Raw genomic sequence first — 17,612 nt, 5'->3', positions numbered from 1 at the left:
TATTTAAACTATATCATTTTTCTCTATCATTGAAAACTATCATTGAAATTTAAAAATGTACAAAGCATTTAATCCCGAGTAGAAATTTTGTTATGATGTGTTTTCAAGAGAATGTTTGTTGTTGCACATTTTTACTCAAGGGCATGGTATCAAATGCACATTAGTGACACCTGCGCCTTCCCCACGAGCCTTGCCCAGCACACTTGCTGCAAGAACAGGAACAAATGCTCGAAGGCACCTGCCCATGCAGCTCTGTGCCCGCTGTCCTCCTCACAGAAAATTCTGAAGGAAGAGTCATTATGTGCTAACAGCACAGGTGCTTTGCTTCAGCTACTCCTGAAGGTTAAAAAGGTTTGGATTGGCCAATCCTTCTTTTCAGCATAACTACTTTCTTTCTACAAAGAAAATGATCCTGACAAACTACCTGTATTAGAACTAAGAGTCCATACCTAGCTTATAAACAAGGATACAATCATGTTTTTCAAAAGGCCAACTAGCGTTTGCTGTTTTTTAAACACAAATGCTGACGACACCTGCTGGTAGCAAATATATTTTAATTAACTGCCTATGGAGAAGTGAGGCCTGCAAAGGAGGGCTGTCTTCTGAGCTGATATTGAAACAGAAAACGAGCCCCCTATGCTATCACTTAGGTTTCTTTTTCTAACTCCGCCTATTGCCATTATCAGGAAGCGAAATGCCAGATTAATGAAGCTAGGAGATGTACTGGATTTGCCTCCTTGGACTCGAGGAGTATACAGTATAGAAGATACTTCTGCTCTGATTTAACCACTAGGGGGAAAATCCTAAATAGTGATACCTGAAAAATATTACCAACTATTTAAAAAATTGTTCCTCTCCCACCCTTATTCCTACACCAGAACATCCCCATAAAAGGAAATTAAGTCACATTTCATAATCTGGATCCAGTTACCGTGAAGAAAATTAGTATTTGACTTCTGGTGATACATTTCTTATATCACATTTATGAGATACAGATTTTTTTTTTAATAAATAAGAAAAGATGAAGCATATACCTACGCCTTTAGCCAAACTGCACAAAAATATAGGACTAACTGATAGCAGGAAGGGACCACAGTCTAGAGCTATCTTCACTATTCTTTTCTTTGACTCAATTCAATTTATTAATTACACTTGGTTACGCTTTGCTTCCTTCCAAAAGGAATTTGAGTGGACACTAGCTTCACTGCTCCTACATTCATTAAATTGTGAAGTTCCCACTGAAAAGATCATATATCCATTCCAAGCTTGAACAACCTGAATTCTGTGCAGTTGCTATGCTGTCAAAACTTCAGTAAGAGCCCAACCATCACTAAGACCATCACACTTCCACAGCTGCTGGGAACAAAAGCCCTTTGTGAAAATATACAAGTGAACTGAGGTGTGGGACAGGGGTGAGAAGTTAGTCTCTACTCAACTTATAGAAAGCTGATTACAACCTGAAACTGTTTAGAGTCGTGTCAGTGTGGAGCAGCTCTTGTTAGAGGCAATGAATCTTTGATGCTGTTCTCCTAAATATACATAATTCAGTGAACCAACTGCACACAGCTAAGCAGACCCAAGGGTGGCAGGTGTGTGGACCCCCAAAAGCACTGTGACAAGACCGGAAGCACCCCTTCCCCCAGACTTTTCCCCTCATGGTGGGGGGAGAGTGGAGATCTCCCAGAAACACATCAGCGGAAATGATGATCTGGGTCCTGTGGATCCCACTACAGCTTAGTCACAGCAAAAGTGCAGTCTAATGAAAGCAACTGTGTTCCCCAAGACCCTCAAAGAAAGAAAGAAGACACTTTCTCCTCCACCTGAATCCAACCTTTAAGGCCAGTGAGCTCTTTGCCAGAGATATAACACACAGGAGGAAAAGGCAGACTATACACCAGCCAGGAGGACTCCCTCACCTCACCCTCCCAGTACAGGAAAGTTATCAGGAGAAATGCTTCCAGTCTTCCAAGACAGCTTCCCACTGCCCCAGGGAGTTAAATTCATTTTCAGAATCCACATGCGACACATTCAGATTACTCATTTAGCTCCCAGACCCCCAACTGAATGACTCCCAGTGGCCACAGGGACAAGCAGAGGTGCCGTGTCCTGTCTTTGCTGCCAAACAGCTGCAAGTCCAAGCCTGACAGGTGAGAGGTCTCGAGGGGTCCTCAAGAATGTTCCCCTGGCCTCCCCCAAACCTCCTGCAAGAGGGAACCTGTGCTTTTAAAGGGTAGCTCTTCCCTGACGACCGAGCCCATTGATGCAGTATGAGAAAGTCCCTCTGCGGAGTGGATCCACAGTCTGTGAGCTCTGCAGGATGCAAGAGAGAGGCAGGGGCAAAGAGATGGGGACGGAGGAGGTGGCGTTCATTTGATCCACAGAGAGAGGGTGGAAGGGAGGCAATGAGATAGAGACAAGAGTTAGAGATGAAGACAGGGAGACAGAGTGTATGAGAGATGGAGAGAGAGAGAAAGAGGAACACAGAGTGAGAGATGGTAAACAGTGACGCAGAGGGAGAGTGGAAAGAGTAAGAGATGCCCAGAGAGGTCCAGGTAGAGGCCCTACCTCGGCGTCCTTGGCTGGACTGCTGGCCGGGGGTACCTCCAGGCTACAGTTCGCTCTCTTGACCGTGAGGTAGAAGGGGTAATCCTTGGCTACCATGGTGGCTGCCGGGCCTGCCCGTTGGGATGTCACAGCTGATCCGATAAGACCACAAAACTCCCAGGCGAAAGGGGGTCCCAGCTCCACGGTGCCGGCGGTGGTGGCGGCGGTGGCGGCAGCGGCGGCGGCGGCGGCGGTGGCGGCGGCAGCTGCTACACTGAGACTGACAGCCGGCTTCTTTAGCCTAGCTCAAACAGACTCAGGGGCACAGGCTAGAAGGGGCGGAGCCTAGACAGAGCCCGCCCATCTTGGGCGGGGAGTGGGCGGGGACCCGCCAGGGCCCGCCCCACCCCCGACTCGTCCTGGGAGTGCTCAGGTGCCGCCCCGCGGAAGCCCTCTCCGGAGCAACGAGGGTATCCGGCCGCTGGACCCTTCCTCCCGCAGGCCCCGGACTCGGGGCCGCGCAGCCTAAGTGGCAGGTCCACTCGGGCTCCCTGGCCTTCGTGGGGTGGAAGAGGCAGCAGACAGAACGGAGGCTGAGGCGAAGCCAGGAGGAGGCAAGCGGCTTTGGGTAAAAGTAAGCTCTTTAAAAGCCCATATTAAGAAGAAGTGGTATTCTGCCTTGCCTTACTCATAGCCAGTCTCTCCATATACATATACATATATATGGAATATATATATACGTCATTGGAGTATAATCTGCAAAGAGTAAAATGCTCCCATTTTACTGTACCGTTAATTGAGTCTTAATAAGTGTAAACACTAGAATAACCACCTCCAAAATTGGGACACAAAACCTTTCCACCACTTCCAAAAAGCATCCTAGAGCCCTGTCCTCTGCACCCACTTTTAAGTATGAAGAGGCTGGTAAGAGGCTGCCTGCCATTCAGAAGAGGAATCTGACTGGGTGTGTCCAGACAAAGCTGTCCAGTGATGAGCTGACACTACTGGAGTGGGTTGCCATTTCCTTCTCTATGGGATCTTCCTGGCCCAGGAATTGAACCAGCATCTCCTGCACTGCAGGCAGATTCTTTACCACTGAGTCACCAGGGAAGCAACACCCACCATAGGGAGTGCTTAAATAAACTCTTATCACTATGGAACACCACTCAGTTGCCGTCATTTCGAAGATGGGCCTGTGGGTGTGGCATGGAAAGATCTCTGAGGTATCAGGTCACTTAAAAAAACTATTGCAGAGTAAGCAGTATAATATCATTTGTGTTAAAAAAAAATCTACAAACGAATACCATATATTTTCTATAGAGAAATGTAGGTAAATACTATTGAAAACCATTTGGAAGGAACCACAGCAAATTTTTGGTGGCCCAGATGGTAAAGAATCTGCCTGCAATGCGAGAGACCTGGGATCAGTCCCTGGGTTGGGAAGATGCCCTGGAGGAGGGAATGGCAATCCACTCCAGTATTCGTGCCTGGAGAATCCCTATGGACAGAGGTGCCTGGTGGATTACAGTCCATGGGGTTGCAAAGAGCTGGACACGATTGAGAGACTAAGCGCAGCACAGCAAATTTTTCTGGGGCTGAAAGGAGGCAGCCAGTTCCAGGGGAATTAAAGGTAGTGTACAAAGGAGAACTTCACATTTATAGCTAATATGTTCTTAAAATTTTTACATGAATTGTTACTTGGGAAATTAGAAATTAATTTTTAAAATATTAAAATGACCATTATCTCAAAAGTTATTTTGTAGACTGCACTGTTGAGTTTTCTTCCCCTCCTATCAAAGTCATGGTCACAGCAAGTGGGGGCCTATTCTTCTGACATCTTAGTTGTGCAGGAGGTAGTGGGAATGGAAATATCCAGTCCCTGCTTAAGTGTTCTCTGCTCCAGCTGAGGCCAGAATCCAGCAATTCCCACTTTCCAGGCAGGAAACCTCATAGTATACCGCCCTTTCATCCCAGGTACCAGACTCACATACTGGCACTAAATGTGCCTGCTTTCCTGCCCAGCCAGGGTGGACAAACTGCCTTCAGAAGCAAAGAGAATCTGGCCCAGTTCTGTCGGTCTCGCTCTTGCCAACCATGTAAAGGAAGCTGTTGAATGAGTGAGGTTCAACTGACATTGAAGAGAGCACCTGATTTTTTTCCCTCCTCGAATATACACCCTAAAGTAGTAGGAAGGAAGTGGTTGAAAAGGAGGTTTAGAATGGGAAAGAGTACCTCAGGACTACTGAGCTTTCTCCTACCTGTATTCTTGAACACAGCTTTGTCCTTTTAGCCTGAACTGAGCTGGTGGAGACCTTCATAGATGCTCACTGCAAGTCTGGTAAAGTTTGAGGTGGGGAGTGAGGGGCAACCCTGTATCCAAGGGCAACCAACCAAAGCAGCCCCTGATTAATCCTGCCACCAAGACTCTCACACAGGGTTCCTCTGGCTGCCAATGATTTGAGCTGACGCTTACTCCTCATTCCCTTTCCCTCCCTGATCCTCTGGCCCCTGCAGGCCCACCGCCTCAACTTTGCAGGTGGCTCTGGCCAGTAAATTGTCCCTTCATGGATGGGCTTTGAACCCTGGTGGAGCTGGCTTGGCATTGACTTCCAATTGGGAGTGTACAGCCAGCACTTGGTGAAGAAGAGAGTGACTCTGGTAAATTATGCCAGCCCTGGGGCTGGGCTACTCAGTGCAGGATTCTCAGGACCAAGGAGGAAGTCTGCGTAATGTAAATCCGTGCGTGCGTGCTAAGTTGCTTCACTTGTTTCTGACTCTTTCCAACCCTGTGGACTGTATAGCCTGCCAGGCTCTTCTGTCCATGGGATTTCTGAGGCAAGAATACTGGAGTGGGTTGCCATGCCCTCCTCCAGGGGATCTTCCCAAACCAGGGATCGAACCTATGTCTCTTATGTCTCCAGCATTGGCAGGCAAGTTCTTTACCACTAGTGCCACCTGGGAAGCACTGTGTAGTAATAAATCAACCCTAAGGAAGAGGGGGACTTTAACTTCAAGTACAAGTATCAAAGAGCAAAGAATAATCGTAATGGTTGATGAAAAGGCTGCCATATCCACTTGCTCTTAAAACATTTTTTTTTTTTGTCCCTCTTCAAAGAATGGAACCATAAAAAGCAATCAATATACATGGTACAATATATATGCAGCAAACTTATGTCTTTCCCACTGTCTATACTAGGCAGAGGTAAAGAAAGAGGAAAAGAGAGAGAGAGAGAGATCGCTAATGGCCAGTGACAAATAAGTGTGAAAGGGAAAATGGGTATCTGGATTTCCTTTGGGTGGTTTGATGCTTCCAAGCCTCTCACAGCTTGAGTGTCTCACCACCATAAATAAGATTTTCATGTTTAAAGAAATATATTTTTAGTATAATAAGGCCTATAAACTGAAACCAGCAATTTTGGGTATATGCAAGTCAGGTCCCTGAGACATTCAGAGGCTTTTCAAGGCTATCGTTGCGTCCACGCAATTTCCACTTTCAGAACCTCCCTTGTGTGTGCACGATGCACTGCTCCAACATTAGCAGATGTGGAGTTTGGGCAATCTGCCTAGTATTCCAACCGGAAGTGTCTACAGTCGAAGCCTTGATCAGAAAGTAGGCTGCTCTACAGGAGGGTTCCCAAACACACTCCCGAAGCTGGTGTCACAGTGGAGAGAAGTCGGTCCAACTCTGCAGTGCTGCCCAGCTGAGCGGCCCCAGGAGCCCAGCATTCCCCATTCTGCCTGTGTGTGTGTTTATGGGCTTAAGAACAACACTGCCTGAACAGTCAGCTTCACTCAAAGCAACGGCACAAAGTGCCTTTCAGAACTCGCCTTCGGCACAACCCGTTATAATCCTGTAAAATGCTTCACAGCCAGGCAGTGTTCCTCGCTAGCCAGAAGCCTGGAGACTGGAATAAAGAAGCCTGTTCTGCATTTCCAGGAACGGTGCCAAGAGCAGAGCCTGCATTCTCGCCTGGGCTGAGCAGGACACGTTTGTGCTGCTGATGGAGTGGTGGGCTTCTACCGACAAGCCCGGCACTGGTTGTTAGCTCCATTTAGACCAGCAGACAGCCAGGCATGACTGGGAAGCCATCAATCAGCTCCCCAAATCCCATTGCCAAGACTGTGAGTGGAACAGGCCCAGCATGAGGCTAAAATTTCACAAGTTAAAGTGGTTGTGACAGTCTTCTCAGTCAATGGGACAACATTATATTGTTGTTGTCCTGACAGCATTATACTTATAATATCTTCCACCCATTCCTGAATCTCTATGGCAGAAAGGTGAGTAATACACACCTGCTCAAGAAATAGAGCTGAGTTTGAAACACGGCCTTTCACCTTAACCTCTGCTGTGAGGTGTGCATTTGTAGAAGGAGTGCAAGTGAGAGCAGCAGATGTCCCAAAGCCTAGCCTTCAAACACAATGCACCTCTGTCTGCTTCCTTGGCATCTGGAGCCATCTTGTCTACCTCTGCTAATCTGACACAGTCACGTATGTACATGTTGGACACACGTGTGTACCAACCCCCCGGCTCCCCTTCTGTTTGGGGGACATTCCCAGCTAATGACCAAGTTCCCTCTCCTCTCAGTAACTTCAATCTCGATGGGAGAGGGTAGTTAAAAGCCTGAAGAGGTTCTTGTAGTGAATTCTGAGAGATCAGAAGTGTGGTTTACTGCCAGACAGGTAAAAATGGCACAGATCAAGTACTGATAATACGTAAAATCATAAAATCATCTAAAACCTCTCCCTTTGCCTGGGGGTATGTCCACTGGCTCCAGGCTAGATTTATGAATACATATACCTGGATATTCTAAAGCTGGAAGACTTCATTCTTGCCTTCTCTCATAGATCTCGTTTTCTGAAACAACTGGTTAAGTGACAGCATCTCTTTATCCCAGTAATGAGCTTATCTTGTGACTTATTAGCTATAATCCAAAAACAATCAAGATTTTATGTTTAAAAACAAAGAATCTTATGTGTCATGCTCGGATATAACATAGACAGGTACAATCATTATAGCAGTGATTCCCAAAGGGGTACGATTTTGTTCCCTGGGTGACACTCGGCAATGTCTAGATGTTTTAGATAGTCACTGGGGGAGGGAGCTAGTGTCATTTAATGGGTAGAGGCCCAGGATGCCAGTAAACATCCTATAATGCACAGGACACCCCACCTCCCCCCAACACACAAACCAAAGAATTAACAGGTCCAAAATGCTTATAATGTCACAGTTGACAGACCCTACACTAAGGAGTAGAGCTGAAACATGGCATCAGAGCCAGGATAACCTGTTGGTTTTGACCTCAAGGATATTTTCACTTTAGACTGCGATCATTGGTTGATGTCAAATGTCAGTTTAGGCACAGTGGAGTTGCGAACAAAATGCTTGAGTACCAAGAAGCCTTAGAATATTGACATGTCTAGAATCTTTCCTTCATGCCCATACCTGACCCTTAACAGAATAACAGACTTCATAAAGCATGAAAGGAGAAAAGGATAAAGAAGAACATGAGTAAGGGGCGAAGGGAACAGAAAATTATCTTAACCTGTTTCAGATATGAAAATGTACTTGAAAACACCGGTGAAAATGAACAGATAATTTAAGAACTTGGAAAGGGGGAAGAAATGTTTCTAGTTTGTTTTTCCTAGGACAAACTTTCAGTTCAGTTCAGTTCAGTCGCTCAGTCGTGTCTGACTCTTTGCAGCCCCATGGACTGCAGCACACCAGGCCTCCCTGTCCATCACCAACTCCTGGAGTTTACCCAAACTCATGTCCATCGAGTCGATGATGCCATCCAACCATTTCATCCTCTGTCGTCCCCTTCTCCTTCTACCCTCAGTCTTTCCCAGCATCAGGGTCTTTTCCAATGAGTCAGCTCTTCGCATCAGGTGGCCAAAGGATTGGAGTTTCAGCTTCAACATCAGTCCTTTCAATGAACACCCAGAACTGATTTCCTTTAGGATGGACTGGTTGGATCTCCTTGCAGTCCAAGGGATTCTGAAGAGTCTTCTCCAACACCACAGTTCAAGAGCATCAGTTCTTTGGCGCTCAGCTTTCTTTATAGTCAAACTTTGTAGGACAAACTTTACCAGCATGTTTAATTATTTTAGGTGGCAGAAATGCAAACGTGGTGATAAAATAAAAACCCCATAGGGTATGGCTTACTGTTTGTGATACACAGCACAGCCTGTGCAGTCAGAAACCTGTCCTCACTCAAGGTTTTGCAATAAGAATGCTAACTTTTCAATATGAGCTGATTACTATCAGCAGGCTTGCTTTGCTTTTATAGAATTTAAGCCAACTGTTAGAACACTTTTTGTACACTGAACTTTCTGGAGAGCCTGCATTTAGTTGAAACTGTTTCATATTTTTGACCAAAAATTTAATAAACTTTTTATATTCCAAAACTACTTATTCTCTTTAGACTACAGCAATGTATGTATCAGTAGGTTTTTTTTTTTTTTTTTTTTTTTTAATACTAACCACTGCACGGAGAAACTGGAATCTAAAATGTATCAATTCTAGCTTTGGATAGTGGAAATGTTTTATTGTCCATCAACTATAAACTCAGCATCAAAGTACCATATTTCATCAAACCTAAGATGCCAAAGACTGAAATATGTTCTATTATTTTATGTACAGCCAAGAAAGAAAAAAAAAGTTGCCAATTACATTATAACACACGGTGAGAGGTGGGAGGGAGATTCAAGAGGGAGGGGACATATATACGCCTATGTTTAATTCATGTTGATGTATGACAGAAATCAAACCAATATTGTAAAGCAATCAATCAATTAAAAATAAATAAATACTTTTTAAAAAGAAAAAAAATTATAACACATGATCAATTGTAAGATACATCCCAATTCCAGAGAACTTAAAAATGTGGGGAAAGTGTGTGTAACAATGAAATATAGCACTATTCATATCTTCTGGCCAGGATTTGAAAACCTACACGTTTATAGACATGTGAATTGTGGGGATTTAGGGACAATAATTCCAGAGACCACATGCAGTGAAATCAACTGAGAAACTTACCAAATATAGGCCCCGCTTTGGATTAACTGAACTGGACTCTTCAGCAGTGGACTTGAGAAATTTGAATTTTTGATATAACTCCCTTCAATACCACGGTTTGAGTAGTACAGTGTGAATTAGAATTATCAGGAGACCACAGATCCTCAGGCCAGAGGTGCCCAGGGGCAACAAGCCCACTGGCTGGAGTATCACAACCCAGAATAGGCACAGAGAGCGCTGCTTATTTGCTCAGGCTGTACTGAGGAACAATACACACTGCGCAGCCCACTGAAAACATAGGGGTGCATCAGGGACACAGCAAGAAACATGCAACTCCACACTCCCAGTGAACTACCAACTAAGCCACCCACCAGGAGATGGGTTCTGGCTCTTGGGACTTTGATTTACAGTCTCCTATCCAAAAGTTCCAACTAAAACCATGCTTATCTCTTCATAGCCAAGGGGCATGACTGCATTTACATTTTTAAAAAATTAGTAGCAGCAGTAAAGAATGGGAGGAGGGCGGTTGGCTTGAGATGTTTACTTGAAAAAGCCCCTGGGGTTTATGGTGGGGGGGGGGAGGGGACAGTGGCCTGAGGAGAAGACCTTAATTACAGAACAAGTTTAACCAGCACAGACAGACTCTGGGACTCCTAGCAAGCCTGGTTCTCCCTCATCTGGTGGGAGCGGAAGTCAGCTGCTGTGTGGTAGAAAGCAGCTCATTAGCTGAAAGTGTTCCTTGTGCTGTGGGCATCCCATAACACTACAGAGGAATGCGAGGGTGTTGGTTGAGTGAGCTGAGGTACAGGAGCTTCTGAACTTTTCCATCTTACACCCAAAACCAAGCTCAGAAAACACAGGTCCCACGTGCCTGCAATTCGGACGGAACCCAAAACCTGTGCAACAGAAGGCTGAAGAAAAGCACCAGCGTCTAGTTCACCAACTTTTATTAGTGCATGATCATTTAGTTCTTTGCCAAGACAAGAACCACCAACCAGATAGATTCCTGGCTAATTCCTCTCCTCCAAGACGGTCCTCAATCCCCCAGCAAGAGGAACCTCTACTTTGTACCCGCATAGTGCTGAGTGTGGAGAAGGCAATGGCACCCCACTCCAGTACTCTTGCCTGGAAAATCCCATGGATGGAGGAGCCTGGTAGGCTGCAGTCCATGGGGTCGCTAAGAGTCGGACATGACTGAGCGACTTCACTTTCACTTTTCCCTTTCATGCACTGGAGAAGGAAATGGCAACCCACTCCAGTATTCTTGCCTGGAGAATCCCAGGGACAGTGGAGCCTGGTGGGCTGCCGTCTATGGGGTCGCACAGAGTCGGACACGACTGAAGCGACTTAGCAGCAGCAGTGCTGAGTGAAAGTGAAACTGTTACTCGCTCAGTTGTGTCCAACTCTTTGGGATCCCATGGACTGTAGCCCGCCAGGCTCCTCTGTCCATGGAATTCTCCAGGCACAAGAATACTGGAGTGGATTGGCATTCCCTTCTCCAGGGTATCTTTCTGACCCAGGGATCGAACCTGAGTCCCCTGCACTGCAGGCAGATTCTTTATCATGTGGGCCACCAGGGAAGCCCATTGTACTGATTACCTCTCCCTAATATTCATCCGCTCATAATGACTGACTCAGCATGTCTCTACCTACAAAGGCACAGGGACCATAACTCTCTCAATCACCGCAACGGCGCCAGCTCCTTCTATCATTCTGGCTGGCGCATGGTAGAAGGATCCATCTTTGTTGAAATAAAAATTAAATTGAAATTAAATTAAATGGAAAAATTAAGTAGAACATGTCACAGAGAAGGTAAATTCAGATACTTTGTGCAATGAGGTAAGTTGTCTAAAGTTTCTGAGATGGGGGACTTTTCCCAGGTGTCCCAGCGGTTAGGACTTCACTTTCCAATATAGGGGGTGTGGGTTTGAGTGTCCAAAAACCCAAAACATACAATAGTAGCAATATTGTAACAAATTCAATGAAGACTTTAAAAATAGTCTACATTAAAAAAAAAGAAAAAAACTTAAAAAGTTTCTAAGATAGGACCAAGAAATCACATGCAGAATACCACCATGGGCTGTTAAAAGAAATTTTGAAAAGGAGACATGAGTCCCTTAATAAGCTTCTTGAAGAGTCCCAAGCTCACTGAAACTGCTTGTAGAGATGGCACCTGCAGTGTAAGACTAAGGGAGCCCTGTTGGATATTACTGTGAGGTTTTGGTTCCCTCCAGCTTTTTACAGACACTCAGTAATTTACACTAATTTCTGAACAAGGTAGACTTGCCTGGGAGATTGAAACTCTGGTGGCAAAGAGATGTCAAATAGTTTGTTTTCAGAGATTCCTAATGACAACCCCATCTTCCCTTTTCCTTCCCTCCGGTGGCTCTTTCTTCCCTTTCCTGCTCTAAGTGTCTGATTCCAGGTTAAACTCTCTCTATATATTTATTTTTTCTTTTCAATCTGCCATGCTCATACCTAGTGCTATTAATAAGAGACTTTGTTCTCTTGAGGGGGGCCCTGGGTGGCTGACTTTTAAGGGGAAGGGGAGATTTTGCCTGTTGTTTCTGCAGGATCAAACATGATTCTGGTCTAATGTTGCCAGGCTGATGTGAAATGATGGACTTGAAAACGTTTTGTCCAAGGGAGCCAGTGAGATAGGAAGGCGACTGCTCTGCCGGGTGCTCTGCTCGTGCCCTCCCTGGCTGGGCCTCCTCACCTGGAGTCTGACAAGAGGCGCTTTGAGAGCTCACTCTGGCTTAGACACAGTGTGCGCTGAACCAAACTCATCTGTCTGGGGGTGGGAGGAAGGTAAGAGAATTAAAATGGTAAAGCCAACATCACGTGGCTTCTTCCTTGAACTTTAATAACCCAGTGCTGCCTGCAGGCTCAGAAAAGCCATATGCAATGGTACAAGGACGGCTCTGGTGCCAGGAAAATGCAGTAAGACATAACTTTTTATAAGGTAAGCAATGAATAAATGCCCTGCAGGAACAAAACAGCCTTTAACATCTCTGAAGTTGGCAGCCAGATAGATGCCTGAAACCTTGGTTCAGTGCATCCACAATGCACAACAGATAAGAGCACCTTCAACATTAAGTCATCTTCCAGAGCAAACAACAGCTGGGGAGGCCGAGTTTTTATGATTCTCAGCCTCTTGGGGTAGGAGGAGAATTCGACAATTCAGGCAGTATTTTCTTTGCCACTGCAAGACCCATTTTAATACCTGTTAGAGGTTTCCCACATGTTGGGCAATTTTTCTAGAATGTCTTCAAAAGGAAAACATTCTACAGTCTGCCTTGGTTTCTGAAAGAGCTGTCTTTCTCCCTGGGCTGGGGTGATTTTTTTTTTCTGTCTCATGGTATTATCAAGAAGATCTGAAACCACACGCTTCATCTGTATTCTGCTGTTGTTAAAAAAAAAGGCAGTTTGGGGTTACGCTTCACCCTGAAAAATGTTAAGGGAAGTGCCTGTCACCAACAGTCAAAAATAAAAACGAAAATGATGCTGGCAGAGCTCAAAAACCAAAGGGGTCAGCATTTTGCTTCAGTTTCCTGTTCATAAAACTTTATAAAAACAACCCACCCATTAAAGAAAAAAAGCCCACAACAATAGCTCATTATTCTTTTCCTAAACGCTTGCCTCATGCCACTCTGAAATTAGGTGCCATCATGTTTCCTGAGTTATGGGCTCCAAACACCACATCCCTTTCCTCCCTTCCGTGCCCCCACCCCACCTGGCATCGTTCCTGAATTTAGACACTTCTCCACTTTACGAGCTCAGCAGAGGCCAGTGTTGCCCCTCCTACCTGTCCAGAGGAGGCCAGGCATCTGCTCCAGCTGGAAGCAGGAGTAACACTGGTTTCCTTCCCTCAAATTAATTTTCATTTCCTAAATAAGCTTTTAATATGGAAAGTGCAAAATTTCAAAGTGAAGGAAAAAAAATTCCTTCAGACTGCTCCAGTAAACTGATAATTATAAATGCACTGCCTCCTGACATTAATTTTTGAAGAATAAGGTATTTCCCTTCCACCCTCCTTCTACAATAACAGTAAAACTTTATGGAATATGTAACACCCCATCCTTCAGTACCTAGGAGAACACAGGGGAATATAAGGTCTAGAACAAGAAGCCTGAAGGCAAACACCAAGGCTTCCACTTGCTGACTATGACTTTGGACTTCATTTAACCATGCCAAACCTCAGCTTGGACCATAAAGAAGGCTGAGAGCTGAAAAATTGATACTTTTGAACTGTGGTGTTGGAGAAGACTCTTGAGAGTCCCTTGGACTGCAAGGAGATCAAACCAATCAATCCTAAAGGAAAATCAATCTTGAATATCCATTGGAGGAACTGATGCTGAGGCGGAAGCTGCAATACTTTGGCCACCTGATGCGAAGAACTGACTCATTGGAAAAGACCCTGATGCTGGGAAAGATTGAAGGCAGGAGGAGAAGGGGACGACAGACGACTTGGTGATTGGATGGAATCACCGACTCAATGGACATAAGTTTGAGCAAGCTCCCGGAGATGATGAAGGACAAGGAAGCTGGGCGTGCTGCAGTCCATGGGGTCGCAAAGAGTTGGACACAACTGAGCAACTACAACAATAACTTCAGCTTAATCAACTGGAAAATGGGGATATGAGAGTTTAAAGGCTTTAATGAGATAAAATATATGCATTCGCGCTCAGTTGAGTCCTACTCTTTGCGACCTTGGGAAGATCCCCTGGAGAAGGAAATGGCAAGCTACTCCAGTATTCTTGCCTGGAAAATTCCATGGATGGAGGAGCCTGCTAAGTTACCGTCCATGGGATTGCAAAGAGTCACACACAGCTGAGCAACTTCACTTCACTTTGCGACCTCTTGGACTGCAGCCCATCAGATTCCTCTGTCCGTGGAATTCCCTACACAAGAATATTTCAGTGGGCTGCCATTTCCTTCTCCAGTGGATTTTCCCAACCCAGGGATCAAACCCACATCTCCAGTATCTCCTGCATTGGCAGGTGAATTCTTTATCAGTGCCACTACCTGGGAAGCCTATAGTTTAATGAGTTACTCTATATATCAGCATTTAAGGCACAAGGTAAGCACATAGTCTATACTGTTATTAACCTTTCTGGTATACAAATCATCCTACCCTCTCTTTTCTCAAAGAATCAGAGAGGAAAAGGTGGAATTTGGGGATCTTTTCCACCCACCTTGCCTTCAAAGGGGTTAATTCTTTAAAGCAGGATTTCAAATATTGATTCAACTATTGGACATGTATAAAAGAAGAGGCACAGTGAAGAGTGAACTGACCTAAATGTGAAAACATCGGATCCAACACTGGTTCTACCACTAAATTTGCCATATGACCTTGAGCAAGTCAGTTAAACTCTCCGAGGTGCATTTTCTTAAACTGTAAAATATGGCAATTTAAAATTCCCTGATAGCTCAGTTGGTAAAGAATCTACCTGCAATGCAGGAGACCCCAGTTCGATTCCTGGGTTGGAAAGATCCCCTGGAGAAGGGAAAGGCTACCCACTCCAGTATTCTGGCCTGGAGAATTCCATGGACTATATAGTCCATGAGGTTGCAAAGAGTTGTATACAACTGAACAACTTTCACTTTCAAACATAAATGCTCATCTTCTGTGATCCTATAAAACAGCAAAGACTAAGCTGTATATAAAGTATTGCCTCAAATTTATGCTACTTTATTTCAGGGAAGAATCTAAAAGTGATAATATAACTTGCTGATGAAAGTATCCTTGTCTAAAATTAGCGCACTGAGTACAGGCAGCCCACATTTTGGATTACTTTAGCATGATAAGCTGGATTTAGAAAAGGCAGAGGAACCAGAAATCAAACTGCCAACATCCGTTGGGTCATAGAAGAAGCAGGAGAATTCCAGAAAAATATCTACTTCTGCTTTATTGACTATGCTAAAGCCTTTAACTGTGTGGGTCACAACAAACTGTGGAAAATTCTTCAAGAGATGGAAATACCAGACCATCTTACCCACCTCATGAGAAATCTGTATGCATGTCAAGAAGCAACAGTTAGAACTGGACATGGAACCACAGACTGGTTCCAAATTGGGGAAGGAGTACGTCAAGGCTGTATACTGTCACCCTGTTTGGTTAACTTCTTTGCAGAGTACACCATGCGAAATGCTGGGCTGGATGAAGCACAAGCTGGAATCAAGATTGTAGGGAGAAATATCTATAACATCAGATATGTAGATGACACCATCCTTAAGGCAGAAAGCGAAGAGGAACTGAAGAGCCTCTTGATGAAAGTGAAAGATGAGAGTGAAATAGCTGGCTTAAAACTCACATTCAAAAAATGAAGATGATGGCATCCGGTCCCATCACTTCATCACAAATAGATGGGGAAACAGTGAGACTTTATTTTGGGGGGGCTCCAAAATCACTGCAGATGGTGATTGCAGCCATGAAATTAAAAGATGCTTGCTCCTTGGAAGAAAAGTTATGACCTACCTGTACAGCATATTAAAAAGCAGAGACATCACTTTGCCAACAAAGGTCCATCTACTCAAAGCTATGGTTTTTCCAGTTGTCATGTATGAATGTGAGAGTTGGACTATAAAGAAAACTAAGCACCAAAGAATTGATGCTTTTGAACTGTAGTGTTGGGGAAGACTCTTGAGAGTCCCTTGGACAGCAAGGAGATCAAACCAGTCAATCCTAAAGGAAATCAGTCCTGAATATTCATTGGAAGGACTGATGCTGAAGCCGAAACTCCAATACTTTGGTCACCTGATGCGAAGAACTGACTCACTGGAGAAGACCCTGATGCTGGGAAAGATTGAAGGCAGGAGGAGAAGGGGACAACAGAGAATGAGATGGTTGGGTAACATCACTGACTCGATGGACATGAGTTTGAGCAAGCTCTGGGAGTTGGTGATGGACAGGGTAGCCTGGTGTGCTGCAGTCCATGGGTCACAAAGAGTCAGACATGACTGAGCAACTGAACTGATAGTACGATAATATTTTATAAGAGTTCATCAGAAAGTTCAGCTCAATGTTCTCATCTGTCAGGAAATGCAATGGGGAATATAGATTCTTAAAAATTTCAAATGGCCAAGAAAACAAGCTTGAGACAGAGGTTAGATTAACTGTGAACAGAGAAACTGAAAGGAAGATAGAGTTCGTCTACACATGGGATGGAACTGTCCTAAAATACACCACTGTCACTTAAAAATAGGTACTTGGCTTGCATGGTGCCTGTGTTATCTGTATGACATCATTTGGTTCCAACTGTGTCCTCTGCCTACAGGCCTGTTATGACTATGAGAGCTGTCTGTTCCCTCAGTGAGCACGTCCTGCTGCCTCATGGATTTTCCCCGGCCATAACTTCCTTTCTGCCCTTCGGGTAGGCTGCCTAAGGAGCAGGACCTCGGCCAGTTCTGTTCTGGAGGCGACACGCAGATGGCTGCTGGCAGGAAGCTGAGGACCAACGCTCCTTAAGGCTGAGGGCTCTGTGCACCCCTGACCAAACTTCTGATGCAAAATATTTACACTAATGTCACACATTTATAAAAAACAATCGCAACTAAAGATAACTTGCAGCAACTTTTAAACAGTGCTCTACAAATAACAAATGGAACTAGAATAATTCACCAAATCATACACTTTATTGTTTTTTAACAACTGCATCTCCCACTTGACAGTAAGCTCCATACAGGCAAGAAACATGACTCTCTTGTTCAGTGTTGTAGCTGCAATACCAAAAGGTGCTTAGCGAGTGACAGGGGCTTGGCAAATGATGACCACAGCTGACACTGACCATGCACCATGCTTTCCCTTTCCATGTTGTCTCTCAGGTAATCCTTTTAACAGTCCACTCCAGCTGAAGCACAGGGAGTTCAACCGACTCCCCTGAAGTCACAGAGCTAGTAAGGGGCAGAACTGGGTTCAAATGCTAGTACTTTGCTTCTGGAACCTGACATTCCACAAATGAAGTGGAACATTAATTATCTGCAGACTATCTGCAACTTAGCTGGTCTCTTGATACCAACACTGATGGTGCTAAGGGTCAAGGATGTGAGC

At 44.8% G+C, this 17,612-nt stretch overlaps 1 protein-coding gene across 18 annotated transcripts in view; it reads right to left on the bottom strand.

Moving 5' to 3' along the window:
• ARHGEF3 (Rho guanine nucleotide exchange factor 3) overlaps positions 1–17,612 on the bottom strand; it is a 331,638-nt gene that overhangs the window by 65,556 nt on the left and 248,470 nt on the right. For 2 of the 18 annotated variants that reach the window (XM_081524835.1, XM_081524836.1), the window contains exon 1: positions 2,566–2,862. The exons of 15 other annotated variants lie outside the window; for them this stretch is intronic. In XM_081524835.1, the coding sequence (XP_081380961.1) occupies positions 2,566–2,661 (96 nt within the window). In that variant the 5' untranslated portion in view covers positions 2,662–2,862. Of the gene's footprint in view, positions 1–2,565; positions 2,863–17,612 lie in introns of those variants that run through there. One more of the 18 variants, XM_081524841.1, reaches the window with a different exon arrangement.

Source organism: Giraffa tippelskirchi, chromosome 9 (genome assembly GCF_054371585.1).
Source record: "Giraffa tippelskirchi isolate mGirTip1 chromosome 9, T2T-mGirTip1v1.2.pri, whole genome shotgun sequence".
Lineage (NCBI taxonomy): Eukaryota > Metazoa > Chordata > Mammalia > Artiodactyla > Giraffidae > Giraffa > Giraffa tippelskirchi.
The sequence above is the reverse complement of the archived record's forward strand: the minus strand, read 5'-3'. Positions and strand labels throughout refer to the sequence as shown.